This window comes from Podarcis erhardii (assembly GCF_964252035.2).
Source record: "Podarcis erhardii genome assembly, chromosome: 10".
Lineage (NCBI taxonomy): Eukaryota > Metazoa > Chordata > Lepidosauria > Squamata > Lacertidae > Podarcis > Podarcis erhardii.
In genome coordinates this window covers 19,278,340-19,295,777 of record NC_138500.1, presented here as the reverse complement: position 1 = coordinate 19,295,777, position 17,438 = coordinate 19,278,340, and the positions used below count along the sequence as shown (strand labels likewise).

Below are 17,438 nucleotides of genomic sequence, written 5' to 3'. Positions count from 1 at the left end.
AGTGTTTTCATCTTAGAAAACTGTAATCGGAGACTGTGTACTGTATTATGCATGTGTGTGTGCTTTTAAAATTATCTTGCTCATTTAAAATTTATAAGCTCTCAAAGACAGTTTAACTCACCCATGTGAATTAAGATCAGCTAGAAAGACTTTGCTCTGGGTTGTCACCATCATCTGCAATGAGGATATCGTCTGTTAGAAATGCCCCCCCCCCTGCAGTGACATACGTATTGTGACACTCCAAAGGGAGATTCGCCAGTCTTGCTCCACTTAAAACTTTAGGGGATTGGTTAAAAAACACAGTTGGAATTCAGAAAATATGATCAGTATTTATTTCTGGGACAAAAAATTGTCTTAATTTTGGAGCAACTATATTTCCTTAAAAACAACAACACTTAAATGTTGTTTTAACTGACTTAGTTGGTCTTTAAGGTGCTACTGGAACTGACTTAGTTGGTCTTTAAGGTGCTACTGGAACTGACTTAGTTGGTCTTTAAGGTGCTACTGGAAGGAATTTGTTTTGTTTTAACACTTAAATGTGTTTGAAAAGTTATATTGGTGACCCATAGTTGGCTTTGCTCATCCTCACTTCTATTTCCTATTCACCTTCATCTGCCCATGATGGCAAAGTCATTCAATTGACATCACTGCCCAGAGGGGGAGGGCAGATGTGTGTGAGCAGACTAGTGGCTGCTGACCCATCTTCCTTGTTTCCATTGCCTCTTGTTCTTTCCTGTTCAGAAGGAAATGGTGGATTAGCAGTCAGCAGTGATGAGGAGAGGAGGAGCAGGGTTAAAGACCCTGAAATGGAAGGCTTACTTCTGGGTTACGGACTTTGGAAGGTGCAAGGAATAGCTGACTCAGTGCCATGCCTGAATAACCTTGTTAGTGATAGGAGGATGCAAAGTGCCAACATGGACCTAGAGAGAGAGTTGTAGTATTCTGATTTACTAGTGGACACACAAGAGTGGTAGGAAAAATATTTTTTAGAAACAGCTCCTGTAAAAACCAGTGGGGGGCAAGGACTGTGTAAGCATGATTCCTTCATGCTGCCCGGACATGTTGGTGACAGAGAGTGGTGCACAGGGATAAGGACCTCCTGGAGTTGGGGGGCAGTTTCATTCTACCCACTCCTTTATATAGTGAGGGTGGATGGGACATGGTAGCCAAGTATGCAACTTGAACAATTGCTTTGTGGTTCTCTGCTTGTGAATAAAAAAAAATATGAAATGTCCACTGGGGAAATGGGTTGCTATTACCTGAATGTTCTATGAAGTTTCAGGGGACTGTTTATTTGGATCTGGAGCTAAATGAAGTTGACCAAGTTATAAGTGAAGGTTCTTCTAATCTTGATGCTAGATGGGAGAAAAATTTGAAGGAAGTCTAGCTGCTGGCCTGGCAGTTGTATGAATGTTGTTTAATGTGCCTCCTTGATACTTAAAAAAGTTACATGCAGAAAGGAAAGGAAAGTTAAGCTTTGGAACAGACAACTAAGCATTTTTATTTGGATGAACTTTTTCCAGAAGCTGCTTATTCATTTGTGTATTCACAATGTGTATTTTGTGTGAGTTACAGGTTGAGGTTTATGTTTTAACTCTTTCCTAATGGACACAGAGTGGTTGCAGTAACTGTATAATGGTATTGATAAAAGTGTCTTAGATAAAGGGAGAGAGAGATATGTAAACCAAGGTTGTAAGCAGAGAACAACTTTTGGAGTGTGTGTGCAAATTGCAGTTATGTTAAAGATTCTTGAAATGGTCGGATGAAATGGGGGAGGATGAGGAGATTTCACCCCTCCCATATCCAAGAATTTCCTGAGGAGCCTGCTGATTCTACAGAGAGGAGGAGCAATGTTCTGCTTTCTACTTATTCAGTGAGTGAATCAGCAGTCAGCGAGTGAGTCAGTCAGTGTATGGGGGGTGGAGAGAGAGAGTGTTAGAGATCGTGTCTAGAGATAAGGTTGCTGCTAAGAGCAGCTGCAGACTCTCAGTGTAGCATTGATTTATGCTTAGATCTTTTAGCTCTGTATATAGTTTTGTATCATAGTTGTAGCTATAGAATAAAAGGAAGATATTCTATAGAGCTGCTCTCCAAGTGGTTTATACTCTGCAAGACTCTGCAAAACTCTGCTGCGCAACGACTGTGAATCCGGTGCTCTCAGCTCTAAGCTGTGAGTCCACAGCACGGTGACCTGTCCCTGTGAGAAAGGTGGTCGCTGGCAGTGCTACCCAGCTCGCCTAGCCCAGTCGGGGTTGAAGTGCATGAGTCCAGTTGGTGCACTGGCTCAAGGGGCGATGCTGACAGAACTATCAATATAATTCGGACTATGATATAATGGGTTTAGTGCTACACATTGGGCATCTCTAAGACTGAATGCTGATTCCAATGTTGAATACCTGTCAAGTATAAATTGCCAAGAAAGGCTAGTTGTGGTTTGAATGATTCTTTTATTTTCTGTCCACATTTAGTGCCCTTATATTACAGAAATGCAAGTCACATGCTGGGTAGTGTTGCATTTCTGTTGAAACAATGTCAAAACAATTTAATGTGGGTGGAAAGGAATGAACAAAGCTAGCAGACAAGGCTTCATGCATCTGTTTCAACTTGCTAGGAAGGCAGTATTGTTGAAGGGGATGTGACGAGCCCTGGAGGTTTGCTATCAAGGAAATGCAGTGTTTATCCATTTTCTTTATTATCCTTTGGGATTTCATTTATGATTTGTTCTAATTATCTGTTTATAACTGTGAAAAAATAAATGCTATATAAGCCGTGGCCCACTCTTAGTCAGTACACAGCAAAGCACATGTCATCTTAATATTGTGGGGCAATTAAATTGAAATTGATAAGCGGTAGAACATGGTTGAAGACTTCCACATGGTCATGCAGATCATTTAAATGACCAGCCTGTGTGCTGTAGGGGTTTTGCCCTGATCGGTAAGGAACTATGTATTGTTAAAAAGGTTGTGTACCATCCCCAATCCCTGCTGAGCAGTAGCAAGATTCCAGGGGTTCCAGGCGGCTACCCAGAGTTGTGTTTCCTTAAACAGTATATTATAATACATTGTCAGCTGCAGTGCAATTCACTCCTTTCCCAAATGACTTTGGAGCAAAGTTAGCATTTGACACACCCTGCAGAGAACAGGGAAAGCATCTTAAGTCAAAAATTCCATGTTTACATCCAAAGGTTAAAGGCTTCCAGTAAGAAACATACTTAACTGGCCTGGTTTTGCTGTCTAGTCATCAGTAGTTCATTTTTAAAAATGTGTGCAAATGTGTTTGCTTTCTCATTTAAGTAAGTCTTTGAGGAATACTTGAAAATGTTACATATACTGCTTGTTGAATCCTTGCAATCTGAGAGAATTTGCAGAAGACCCAAAATATGTGGCTTACCAGTCAAGTCAGTTGCCCTCTTCCAAAAGTGTAATTTGCTGTACCAGCACTTCTAATAGCATGTTTTCTTCTGCTTTTAGTGCAACAAAAGTGAGATTAATTCTTTTGTCATGCATATGTTTGTGAATTTTGGGAAAGGATGGTAGTAGACGAGTTTACAGTACAATCACATATTCCACACATTTAACTTACATGATTGAACACCGGCCAGGTAAAATTGCACAACTGGAATGTAATCAAGGTGGAGAGCTTAAAAGCTATTTTGGGGCCAGGTCCACTGTGTGGAAAAAGCTTTTAAAGGGCAAGGGCTGCTCTGTGTACAGGTTCTAGAAGTTCTGGGCATGTTCTCTCTCTTCCCTTCCCCCATTAGCCACAAGGATGTTCCAAGGGTTTGGGTATACACAATTTTTGTGTATATGCGGAACCCTTGGAACCAAAACCCTGTGTAAGATGTGGTTATATTGTATTCTGTTTGCCATTACAAATCTGTTGCAAAAGTACTTTTAAGAAGAGAATTGTGGTGGTGGTGAAATTCAGGCTTTTGAAAGTTCTGTACAGTATTTAAATTTCTCAGATTAGGTTACTAAGTGTTTCTAAATTTGTAGAAAACAATTGCATGTGTTTTGCTTTTCAATCCAGGGTTTTCTTTACTCTTTTGGAATTCAGCATTGTTGAGATCGCCAGCCATTTTGAATACCAGTGGCTGGAAACCACAGGTGCCGGGGTGGGGGGGAGAGTGCTCTTGTGTTTGGGTCCTGCTTACAGGTTTCCTACAGGCACCTGGTTGGCCACTGTGAGAACAGGATGCTGGACTAGATGGGCCAATGGCCTGATCCAGCAGGTTCTTCGTATGTTTTTCAAGTAGCATTGTTACATTGTTGTGGATTACTGAGGCATTCCCTTTATGCTTTGTGTGTGAGCACATTTGCTTAAATTCTTGAATAGCAAGACTCTGAATTCTAAGATAACATTCAGTATTTCATGCTAAAAAAAGGACCTAGCAATCAAAACTGTCACAAGGGAAAAGAAAAGCAGCATTCAGTAGAAATACCCAAAAAATAAAAAAAATATGAATTGCATAAATTAGTATATAAAGCCCTTAACAATTTAGGACCAGTTTACCCACGAGATTGCCTTACCCTACATGTGTCCACTTGTCCTCTTCAATCGGCAGAATTGGCATTACTACAGGTGCCATGTAGAACTCGTCCCACATTTGTCAGAACTTGGTCATTTAGTGTGGCAATGCTTACACTTTGGAACTCCCTACCTATTGAGATCAAGCACCTTCACTGTGCTATTTTCAGTGTTTACTAAAACCAAATTACCTCAACACCTGATTCACACAATAGCACAGCAGAGCGGGAGGGAGGGAGACAAATTATTTTTGCTGCTGAGTGATTCAGGGGATCTGCAGGGTAGTGTAGCAGCAAAAGACACGTATTTTACAGTCGCGCTACCCTGCAAGACCCCCTGAATCACCAGGCCAGGCAGGTGGAGATGTTAGGTGTCAAAGGTGCTGCCTTGACATCTCCATCTGGTCGTAAGAGGCCAGTTTCAAGTTGCAAAATGTGACTAGCACCCAGCTGATTTCAAACCCTGGTCATATCTTACCCTGACTGGGCCTGATAGGAGTTGGAATGCTACAGCATCTGGAGGGTCACCACAGTTCTCTGTTATTTCTTTTATCATCCTTCGATAGTGAGTAATTTTAAAGTAAGGATTCTTTTATAGGGTTATGAGTAGTCATGCAGCATATTTTAAACCTTACAGAAACTAGAAATTAAAGTATTAAATGAGCAAGTTGTATTTTTAAACAAGGATGGTCTGCAGTGGTCAAGTGTGCATATGTTTGTAGGCGAAGTCTGATAAGTTTGCCATAAATTCAAAAGTAAATTCTCCAGATGGGTTTTTAAGGAAGAAGATAATCAAACTGCATGAAGTTCTGTAAAAGCCACACTTTTCTAGGGAAGAAGTAGCTGTTACAAGTTTATCTGGTCACCTGAGGTGTCTTTCTCCTTACTGGTAAAATTTAGTATAGCACAAGTAGACACCACTGACTTTCTGCTGTGGAGATAAAGAATGGAAAACTGCAGTGATGTTACATCACGTGTTGGCTAAGGGGTGTGTGTGTGCAGCTGGGCTTCTTCAGTCCTGTGTGTCTTGTAGCATCTAATCCTGCCCCAAGAGCCTGCATGTTTGTGGCCTTGCCTATATAATTAAGTTTGATTTGTTTTTGTTCCAGTTTTTCATATATGTTTTCTTGCTCCCATCTTTTAGGATCGGAAGCTGTCCAAATCGGAGAGGCAACGATTTAAGGAGGAGGCTGAAATGTTGAAAGGGCTTCAACATCCTAACATTGTTAGGTTCTATGATTCCTGGGAGTCTACTGTCAAGGGAAAGAAGTGTATTGTTCTGGTTACAGAGCTTATGACATCTGGCACATTGAAAACGTGAGTATAGGCTTGCCAGAGCCATACACTGATGATGAACATGGATATCAAAATTACCAAAAAAATAAATGAAAAGTTGTTTGGTTTTTGGGGCAAAAGCCTTGTAAAAGCCATTGGATATATATTTGGATATATTGACCATTTCTGAGAAGGAGGTTCAGAATGATAGCTACTGTGTACTCTTTGGGCTTTAAATTATGAAACCTCTCAACCCATTGTCAGTGCTGTACTGTGATGGAAGAAATGTTAATAGGCTTTGAGGTCCTACTTTGGCAAGCCATATCATGTCTCCTGTACAGCAAATGCTTGAAATTCCAGGCAAAATAAGCAGCAAGGGAGTCCTCTAGTGGTCAGTGAAGCACTCTTTGCTCTTCTCTATATTTTGATTCAGAATAGAATTATGTATCAAATAAACTATGGGGAAGGACCATAAATATAGCATCTGCCTTGTATGCCGAAGGTCCCAAATTCAATTCCTGGCATCTCAGGTAGGGCTGGGAGAGAACCCTGCCTGAATCCCTAGAGTGCTGCTGCCAGTCAGTGTAGATAATACTGATCTAGATGGACCTATGCTCTGGCTTGGTATAAGGCAGCTTCCTATTTTCATAAGTTCATGTAATATAATTAAGAAATTCTTACTTAATTAAACTGTTTTTAAAATAAGAATTCCTTAATGCCAACTAGTTTTTGTGTGGAGGTACACTGTGAGAAAGAGTATCTATCAAGTTTGAAATCCTCTTAAACGAATGGAATCAGTGAGTTACGGAAAAGGACTGTAGATAAGCTAGTCAAAGTATCTCAACTTGAGTTCTTTCTGAGGTCTACTGATACCCCAAAATAGGATTAGTTAAAAAGCGGTAAAAGGGTCAGTTACCAGTTCTGCCAGATTCCTTTTCAGAAACTGTGGGTTTGGAGACCAGTTGCCATCTTCATGCCAGATTCTTGTATTTCAGCACTTTGATGAATCTCTTTATTTCCCAAATCAAAGATAACAGGATTAATTGAATTTACCTGGGTTGTAGTCGAAATTTGGCTGTCCATAATGGAATTAAGTTTAAATTGTGAGTGGTTTACTTCTGTCCAGGTGCAGAAGCCTGTAATTAGTCTCTGTTGGCAACTTCTGTAGGCTTTATTATCGGCTTGCATGTGCAGTGACTGAGCACATGTAACCACCATTACAAAATATCTTATTTGAGCAACAGCTGTATCTGCTAGCATCTTCTAAAGCCCGCTTCCCCCTTTTCCCAAGTGAGCAAACCGTCAATCTTAGAAGTTATGGCTTAAAATAAACTTTAGTTAAACAAGCCCTCCTTCATAAGCCTGATTTAAATTGGCTTAAATTGACTAGAGAATAAGAATATAATAAAAGCTCTGCTGGCTCAGACCACTGGCTGATCTAGTCTAGCATACTGTTCTCACAGTGGCCCAACCAGATGCCCATGGGAAGCCTGCAAGCAGGACCCGAATGCAATAGCATTCTGTTCTCCTGTCAGCTATTACTACATTTCCTCTTTTGCATGCTTTCTTGATGTCCTTTTTCATCTCAGGATCTCCCTGAGCATTTAGATAAGGGAGGGTGATAGTACATACCCCATACTAAATTACTCATGGGGCCCAGTATCACCATCCACAATAATTTTGTGGTCAAGCCTGCCTCTGATGGGATTTCTAGTTGGCTTGATTCAATGTCCTCTTTGATGTACAGAGTGAAACCATCTCCAGTACAACCTTCCCTGTCCTTACTATAGAGTCTATATCTGGAGATAACAATTTCCCATTACCTCCCTCCATTCTACGAGATTCCCATTGTGCCCACTATATCAATGCTGTCTTTTAAGACCATGCACTCCAGTTTGTCCACCTTGGCTCAGAAGCTTCTAACATTAGCTTATAAAGATTTACATACAGTGTCCATCTTCAAGTGTCTTTGGCCTGGGGTGCTTTGGCCTCTCTGAATTGCTGACCTCTGCCCCTTCACCTAGTTCTACAGCTCCACAGTTTAAATTTTCATCATTCCCCCCCTCCCCCCAGCTTCATCTCAGGGGGCAGATTTGTTCCAATCAGCTCCTGTTAGCACTTCCCCTGTAATCAGTTCAAAAGCTGCTATGCCGTCTTTTCTCTTTCAGTGTCAGTGGTCTGCTTCCATTCTGGTTCAAGTGGAGTCCGTACCTTTTGTACAGGCTTGGCTTGCTGCAAAATGTTCCCCGGTGCTTATCAAATCCAAACCCCTCTTCCCACAACCAGCATCTCATCCACACATGGATTGCTAGCCTGCACCACACTAGCTGGTCCTGTGTGTGGAACTGGTAGCATTTTGGAGAAAGCTACATTGAATGTCCTGGCTTTCAGCATCCTATCTAGCAACCTAAATTTTCTTTCCAGGACTTCGTGACTACATTTCCCCCATGTCACTGGTGCAAACATGCACCATAACCACTGATTTCTCCCTAGTACTAACCACCTGTCTAACTGTGGGCAGTGGGCAACCTGCACCCTTTGCACCAGGTAGGCGGTTCACCATGCAATCTGTATGCCTATCATAATGACAACCATCTATGCCCCTAATTATTGAATCACCCACAACCAGGATCCATCCACCTCCTAGAAAAATATCCTTGGCACAAGAGGACACCAGCTCATCCAAGGAATGGGTTCCTTCTAATGTATTATTTTCCTCTACCTCAGAGCAATGACCTCCTTCCCTGAGACCCTCAACCTCTCTGACAGCTGGGGAGCTTTCATTCTGGGAGTGGGCTGCATGTTAGATCTTCATGAACCTAGAAGGCTGTTGCTGTGTTAGTCCTAGGAAATGATTTATTATTTTTGCAAGTTTTGATAAGGTAGTATTTATGTTACAGAAGTTCAGGATAAATGGGAAAGTAGATGATACTCAGCATTTCAGAGGTGGCTAGAAATGGAAATGCATTTAGTTATAGCGAGTACTTAAAAGATTTACAAGGACACTTGGAAGTGACTAAAACATTTGAATTAAAAGCCACATGTCACCCACATACCGTATTTTTCGCTCTATAAGACGCACCAGACCACAAGACGCACATAGTTTTTGGAGGAGGAAAACAAGAAAAAAAAATTCTGAATCTCAGAAGCCAGAACAGCAAGAGAGATTGCTGCGCAGTGAAAGCAGCAATCCCTCTTGCTGTTCTGGCTTCTGGGATAGCTGCGCAGCCTGCATTCGCTCCATAAGACGCACACACATTTCCCCTTACTTTTTAGGAGGGGAAAAGTGAGTCTTATAGAGCAAAAAATACGGTAAATTGAATTACAGGTGCTATTTCACTTCCTCTGATAGATTTCAGTGACCTGTAAGCTCATTTTCGTTTGCTGCAACATATGATACTAGTTTACCTGCCAATCTGTTTTAACAGAATTAGTCAGTACTGGTATGCACTGCTTTCAAATTCAGAACAGTGCTTTGGTTCATTGTTGCTTTCCCTGGGTGAAATGGGGGAAGGAGCATAACTGCAGAATGTCAACTCGGAATGAAAAGAAGTTTTTGTTGGAAAGTGAATGACAGCTATGATGTCACTGTAGCAACCACTTAGCTATTGAAACATTAAATGAAGGAGCTCAGCCAGGAAGCCTTGGTTACAGTGTAAACTTGCCTTTACTTGACTGATGGTAATTAAGCTAACAAATGAAAAGATTTTTATGTTCTCCTTGAGACCTTGATCCTGTCCAATGACAATATCTGCACTAATTTTAAGAATTTTAGAAACGTATTTTTAGTTGGCATATTCTGTATTGTGATTTTCTCCCCACTACCCTTTATCTAAATGTGAGTGAGGTGTCAGTGCTTCCAGAAGCATTTTGCTCCTCCTTGAAAATCTGGTGGGAAAAGTTATTTTTGTGTGCCTTGACAAGCCCATTGTCCTGTGAACAAACCTCATTATACCCCAGTTAGCTTCCAGGAAAATAATTTAATTTCTTAGTTCAGCCTTTAGCAATACCCCTTCCCCCCATAAACCTTTCCTCTATATTAACAGGCTTCCTCCTTTCCATGTAATGTTCAGTGTTCAAAGGTTGCTTCTCATGTCACCCCCCATGACAGGTGTTTGGGATTCTGTGGCTAGCTTGGATGCCATTATTATATGATCTTACAATAGATGCTTATCGTGATTATTCCACAACAATTCAGTGCATGTTCTGATCTCTACTTATCCACTTCATTGTAAGAGCATGTCTTGATAGAATAATTTGGACAGCTGCCAGTTCTGGATGATTGATACTAATCCCCATTGCTACAATTTCTGTAGTTCAAAAGGAGGGACTTTGAAATCACATTTCAAACATTAATCCTGGTGTGAAAACTGCCCTGTAAAAAGCATTTGAGAGATGGTTTCAGAGGGAAATTGGAGTTCAGCTTGGAATAAGAGTTGAGAAGAGGAGGATATTAGAAGGAAAGTATGAGTATGAAGGGCTCATGGGAGACTGGGAGAGGAAACTGCTGGTGTACATGTTCTGATTTGATTTCTTGGCTGAGATACCCTTTGAGTATTTTGCTGCTCGCATAATACCACTCAGGTTTTTGTGCCCATTGCACAAGATACATCTTAAGAGAGGCAGTTTGGCTCAGCTATAGTGTCTTTGCTTACATTCTTGGCTCTTAAAACGTACTTGTCTGTTGCCAATTCTCTTCTCTTAAAGGCTTTGGGCCCCAACTTTTCCTGCCAGGGATGCTGACTTTTCAAATATTATCCTAAGCTGGTATCACTTCTGAAGTCTCTTGAAAATGGAGCTTTTGCAGGAAGTGTAACAGCTAGGTTTTAAGCAAAATTAATTGATGTAAAGCTAATTGCTTAAAAAGACAAAAAAACTATTACAGCATGTACAGAAAACTGAATGGATACTTAAAATTATTTTATGAAGAAGAGAAACTGCTTTGAGGTAGTGAATGTGCTTATTTTGCCTTCCTTTTGAAAAACATATAAAGATGAAACAGGACGAAGGAAGAGTTTTCCTATGTGCTTTTCAAGACTTCAGGCAACTGATTAGAAAGTGGAGTAATTAGGAGGAAAGGAAAGAAAGGGGAATAATGATCTTCTAGGACAGGCATGTCCAACCAGTCAATTGCGATCTACTGGTCGACTGTGGGCTGTCCCTGGTCATTGTGGGATCGCAACCTGCCCCCCCCTACTATTGAGCAGCAACATAAATCTGAGGTGTCAATCCTTATGGAACCTCATAATTTGTACATGGGATCACCTCAAGAGTATTGTCAAATCATAGTCCACCTGTGTCACAGATGTGTTCTGTGATTTGATGGTAACTTTGTTGTCATGTTATGTAAAAATCATGAAGATACATGAGAATCTGTGCCTTGGGCATGTTTTTGTGGTGCTGGCAAGCACTGTCACTGCGATTTTTACTGTGCAACCTACTACTAAAAATGCTTTACCTCATATAAAATCATGCACATTAAAAAAGATTTGTTTTAATTCTACTGAATCTCAACTTTTACCCAGAACCCAAAGGATATGAAAGAGAAGGAGTGTGTGCTTATGTGAGCATGTGCAGATAAGGGAGTTAAGGAAAAGCACCAGAGGTGGGTTGCTCCTATACCACACACTCAAAATTTCAAATGTGCCCACAGGTTCAGAAAGATTGGTGGCCCCTGGATTCTAACTCATGAGCCAATCAGTTCAGTGTATTGATTTATATAGATGCTGCAGGTGTAGTTATTCTTTTTGTGAAGGAGCCCTGCTGTGCAGTTTCTATTACCTCTGAAAAGGAAGACTGGTTTTCAGTACTCCCAATACTTCTCTTTGCCCTATGTTCTTTTTCTGGAGGTGTGGAGTTTGGCTCATACGAAGCCTGCTTTTGTTACGAACTGTTTGTTTGATGGTTTGTAGTTCACTTGTGGCATTCCAACAGCATGGACTTCAAGATGAAGCTTGAAGCTTATTTTTATTCCTGTGGCTCTTTCCCTAGGTACTTAAAAAGGTTTAAAGTGATGAAAATCAAAGTACTGCGAAGCTGGTGCCGGCAAATACTGAAGGGTTTGCAGTTCTTGCACACGCGTACTCCTCCCATTATCCACCGTGACTTGAAGTGTGACAACATATTTATTACTGGCCCCACAGGATCAGTCAAGATAGGAGACTTGGGTCTGGCAACCTTGAAGCGGGCTTCCTTTGCCAAGAGTGTGATAGGTAAGCATCTGGTTTGTTTTAGCAGTTCTTACTTGAAAATTTGCCTAATAGAATTTTCCAATTCTCACAAAGCAAAAAAAGGAAATGAAAAAAGCTTCATCCCTGAAAATTCTGGAGTTTTAGGTCTCATAAAATATGGGTCCCTGATATTAGTATTCTCTTAAAGAATCTTCTCAAGGTGTGTAGGCTCATTCACTTAGCAGAACACTTGATAAAACCAAAGTATTTCCATCCTTTGAAATAACTGTTCTGAACTGGGACTAAGGGGAAGCACAGAGTTTTGAATGAAAATTCTTTTTTTAAAAAATACAAACCTCTGCCTTATACCTAAAATTTCTGGGCTGCTGCATTTAAGTACCCTACAATAGCTTTGTCAGCTGGTCTGAAACTATGACCAGATAATTGGTTTTAACAGCTCTGTTCTGCTATTTGTTTTGTGAAGGATGCAAGCTAACAAGGGAAAAGATGGTCCTTTTTAGTCTGCATCTGCTAGTGTGTGTTTTTAGAATGCAATCTACAGCTATTTCTGAAGTTCTGTTTTCAGAAGTTGTAATACCTGATTTTAACAATACAAATTCACATTTGCAAATATCTTGGCCTTTGTGACAATGAAACATTTCCTGCTTTCCAGCCAGTCTAGAAACAATTAATGTTAGTGGAAAGGGGAGAATATTCAGTGGGAAATGACCAACTTCCTTAACATAGCAGTCTCTTTTCCATATGTTATGATCAACTTTCAATTGGAAAACTGCCATATTCTGACTTTTTTGAACAATTGAATTAGTATGCTCCCTTTCAGTTAAGGCTGGAACACCACTGAATCATGGGAAGATGGATAGGGAAGTAAAAAGTGATTGATTGGTAAATTTGCATACAATCTGGTTTGTTTGCAGGAAATAATTCTCTGCTTATTGGTAATTTCTGGCTCTTACATATCTCTGATTCATATAGTGCAGATTTCTGTGAAATGGAAGGGTGCATTGGTTTGATGCATCAGGGATAATACACCTCCTACAAATTGATTTTAAAATTAGGATTTATTGAATCTCGCCCTCTGTGCCTATAACTCAATCTCTCTATATTTCTGAGTATTTTTGCCTGTAGGATGTCCCTCACTATTTCCTGTATCTGCAGTAGGCCTATAAAATGTACTGCAGGTGAAATGGTAAGTATGTAAAAAGGGCTCTGGTGAGTGGCCTTTGCAGAACATTTTTGAAAAATTAATTTTTAAGAAGCCTTTATTCATAAACACAGGGTTTTTCATTGCAAGGCTTTGTTTAAAGTGACACTAAACAGAAGTAAATGGAGTGTTACAGGTCAGAGACTAGCTGTGGACTCTTTCCAGTACTAATTTTTTACAGCAGAGGGCAGGCAGGGATGCTGAAACAAGCCTCATACCTCCTTTCTCACAAGGAGGAAAGGTAAGTGTGTCTAACAAGTATTTGGTTTGTAGTCTAGCTAGTCTCTTACTTTATTTTTCTCCGTTTATCTTCAACCTGGGATTCAATCATATACCATTATGAGTAAAATCTTCATATGTTCCCCCCGATTCTGTTCCATTATAATATATATAAATGGTGAACATAAAAACCTTTAACTGTTGGTTCCTCACTTCTTGCAAAGGCCTTGCAATGGAAGACCCATGGGATACGTTGATGAAACAGAGTGACTGAGGGTGTCCTCCCTCTTCTTTTTGCTTCCACTTCTTCTTTTCTCACAGGTCTACCCATCTACTCCCTTCTGCGGTGAGTAACGCCAGCAGCCTCTGCTCGCTTTGAGACATTTAGAGTCTGAATCGTTCTTTTAATTTAAGGTACCCCAGAGTTCATGGCACCCGAGATGTATGAGGAGAAATACGATGAATCCGTTGATGTATATGCTTTTGGGATGTGTATGCTTGAGATGGCTACGTCTGAATATCCTTATTCTGAGTGTCAAAATGCTGCACAGATCTACCGTCGAGTGACCAGCGTAAGTCTCCTATAACCATCTACAATTGTAGAGCTCCTACCACAGCTAACAAAAGATTTCTTCCTTCAGTGATAGAGGATGGGTAGCTTTGCAGGAGAGAAAAAGAAAAGAAAGCACACACTTGGGAAAATGTAGATGCTCTCTTTCCTAGCTCTACATGAAATGCAAGAGGTTGAATGCTACAAAAAGGAAGAGCCACAGCCCACACTTAAAGCTCAGGTAGAAATCAGTTCTTTAATCCTACTGTTCATTGGCATTCATTCAGGAAAAGTTGCGTAACCAGGTACTGTACCAAACTAAAATTGGATATTGGTGGAAATCTTTTGACCCTGTCAGTTTTTTCTTCATTACAAAACATTAACTTGAACATTAGCTCTTGATCTGAACAAATATGTTACAGAATGAAAGAATTATTATAGGCATGTGTTGCTTAACTAGGATTCTAAATACTTGTTTATACAAGCTGTAAGTAAAAGTTTAAAATACTTTTGCCCTACCATTCAAGGAAATATTATTTTCCGTTGGTTTCCAGTGGAAATATCCTTATTTCTGTTTCAAGTCTTAGCATGCTTGCACAAATATAGCTAAAGCTACCACCTTCATATGAGGGATAAACAGACTGGGGTAAGCTTGAGGTTTGTGGGGGTGCAAAAAATAAGTGGTGGGAAGAAGCTCCCTTCCCAAAAACAACACCCAGGGAGAATTCAGTGGCTATAAAAAGCATTAGTAAAATCCAAGATTGTAATGTAGCTGAGATTGAGCCCAAGTGTTTCGACCAGGTCCATGAAGATGGGGGAGGGCAGCTGGGTACACTTTCTCTGGGCCCTGGAGGGCTAAGCTGACCAGGGGGGCAACCCAGGACCAGCTGCTTTTTTATTTTTGAGTTTATAACTATAACAAGACTCCCACCCCAGACCTCAGATAAGCTCTGCATGGGGCTGGTTTCCACCCCATGTCCCCCCCCCCAATTGTTGGGAACCAAAATGGAGAAAACTACCCACCACATAGAAGCCTCACTGATGTGCATCTGCACGACTCATTTTTCTAGACTTGCACTCCTTAGAACAGTGACTCGAGCAGAAATACCCAGGAGATGGCCTCCTTCGAGTGTGGCAAATTCATAGCCTTGCACATGAATAGGAAAGCTTTCCGAGTTCAGTAGCAAAGTGTGCCTCTCATATTCAGGGGGAAATAGTGTGTCTCCACAATTAAGAAACTTTGGGGAGAACTTAATGAAAATGGATGCGGGTTTCAGCCTGTGTTCAGTTCAGTTCAGTTCAATAAACAGTGCCTTTTGATAGTAACTCATAGTATTAAAAAATAATTTATCAAAGCACCAACCAGTGCCAGTTGAGATAATTCCTCTGGGAAGGGGCTTCCTCACTCAGTGCAGCAGCACCATCACAGGCAACAGATTTTTTTCCATTTCAGTCACAAAGGAGGTGGGAGTTAAGGCTAGTCAGCTGGTCTCACCTAGGCCTGGATGGGACATGCGCTCCTTTGCAAACAGAGCCTTTGAATTATTCTGGCCTTTTCTTCCTTGTTGGTGACTTCACTGCAGCTGCCTCCCTGAGCCACCTATAGGATGTTGCATCCCCCACCCCGCAAACTCGTTCTCAAAAGTCCACCTTATCTATGAAGCCTTTGGCACAACCACATTATCTGTGGAAGCTAAGCCTAAGTGCAAATGAATTGAATACATTTTTCTACTTCCTTCCTCTATTGTTTTGCTTGTGTAGGATTTTAAACTTTTTGGGCAGGGACCAGCTGTCTTTTTTCTCTGTAAAGCACCATTCACACTGATGACACTGTGCAAGCCTACCTTTTAAAATAATAAACTGAATAGAATGCAGTGAACTTTATTATTAAAGTTTCTGTTTGTATTTTTTCTTTTAGCTGATGTTCTGTAGTACTGAAATTTTAACTCTGAAATTTGGTGTCTCTTATGTTGGTGACTCCAGGCAGCAGTGAGCAGCATCTTGTTTTGATGGTGGGGTTGCCTAGGGGCTTGACTCCCCACCCCCTCCCCACCTTCATCCTAGAATGGAATTTCTCTTGTCACCCTCATCAGAGGGCTATGAAATATGCACTAAAGTGGGATAAATTTGGACATACTGTGGGACCTTAGGGGGAAGGGTGGGTGATTAATAATAATAAGTGAGTGTGATTGTGCAGAGCAGAGGGAAAACTTTGGTATACTGGGGCAAGTTAGAAAGAGGAAGATCAAGCCTTGTATGCAGGCCAAATTTGGTTCAGGGTGGCATACACATTGCAGATTTAGGCATACCGGTAACCCACAACATGAAGGGTCAAGTTAGAAAAGAGAATCAGAGACTATAATCCATTTCATTTCACTTTTGCCTTTTAAATTCATTCATAGGAAATAGTGTTTCTGTAACGTTCCTGAAATAGAGAATGATTCTATTGGGTTTACAACTGAGCAGGACAAAAAGCTATTAAAGTTCAGCAGAAACAGTTTAAGGGAAACCAACTTCATTATTCGCATGTGCTAAATAAAGAGAACCAAAAGCAAGACAAAACTACCAGTAATGCAGCTGCAGAAATCAGGATAGTTATTGTTTCCCCTTTACTTTGTCTTGCCTCTCTGCATGAGTTTGTATGTCAAACAGCAAAGATCTGAAGATCAGAAATCAGACTTGTAACTGTACAGGCAAAAGTAATTTATTTTAATCCTTTGTGAATACAGTGAGTAATACAACTTCCAAGCTACTTCAGAAGTATGCAGAGCTCCTGGGGCTAAAATGTTAGGTATGCTGGCCTCCTGTATTTCCATACAAATGTGTGTAAAAGATCCAGGTTTATTGCTAATCTCCCAGGGCTACACTAAATACTTAACCATGAATGGATACAAGTTGTTTTGGAGTTTGGTACTTGTTAAAGGACAAACTGTCCTTGAGTTTCCTGCATCTTTTTTAACCTTTCAAACCTCTGCATGGAAGCTGTTTTTCAACGTCATGCTAAACCATAGTTTAGCATGAAGTGAATGAGCCTAGGTGAGCCTCAGGCTTGTATTCTCCTCTTCTCTCACTCAGCTGGGCAGAGGTTTGAAAGCTTTGGCTGTACTAGTTTGTTCCATCCAATCTGGTAAACATTAATGTTCCTTGAAACAAGTTGGCTTGTTTCAAACATCATAGTTCTCATTAAGCAGTTTGTTGATCTGGATGAAGTGACAAATAATGAAAAAGTGGAAGCATCTGTCTGCTCTCAGCTGTGTGGAGGAGGAGAGAGATCATGTATGTGTGAGACTAAGGCTCACCTAAGCTTGTTCGTGTCACTGAAGCTTCAGTATAGTGTAGGAGTGTGGAATTTAAGCCACTCCAAAGTAGCTGGACTGTCAACTCGCATCAGCCCAAGCTATTGTGGTTAATGGTAAAGGATGATGGGTGTTGTAGTCTAGCAATATCTGGAGTGCCACAGGCTCCCCATGCCTGGT

General features: G+C 40.7%; 1 protein-coding gene across 10 annotated transcripts in view; it reads left to right on the top strand.

Moving 5' to 3' along the window:
- The window catches only part of WNK1 (WNK lysine deficient protein kinase 1), a 110,696-nt gene that overhangs the window by 29,742 nt on the left and 63,516 nt on the right, over positions 1-17,438 (top strand). For all 10 annotated transcript variants that reach the window (XM_081878771.1, XM_081878770.1, XM_081878767.1 and 7 more), the window contains exons 2-4: positions 5,671-5,843; positions 11,793-12,013; positions 13,827-13,984. In XM_081878771.1, the coding sequence (XP_081734897.1) occupies positions 5,671-5,843; positions 11,793-12,013; positions 13,827-13,984 (552 nt within the window). The remainder of the gene's footprint in view (positions 1-5,670; positions 5,844-11,792; positions 12,014-13,826; positions 13,985-17,438) is intronic.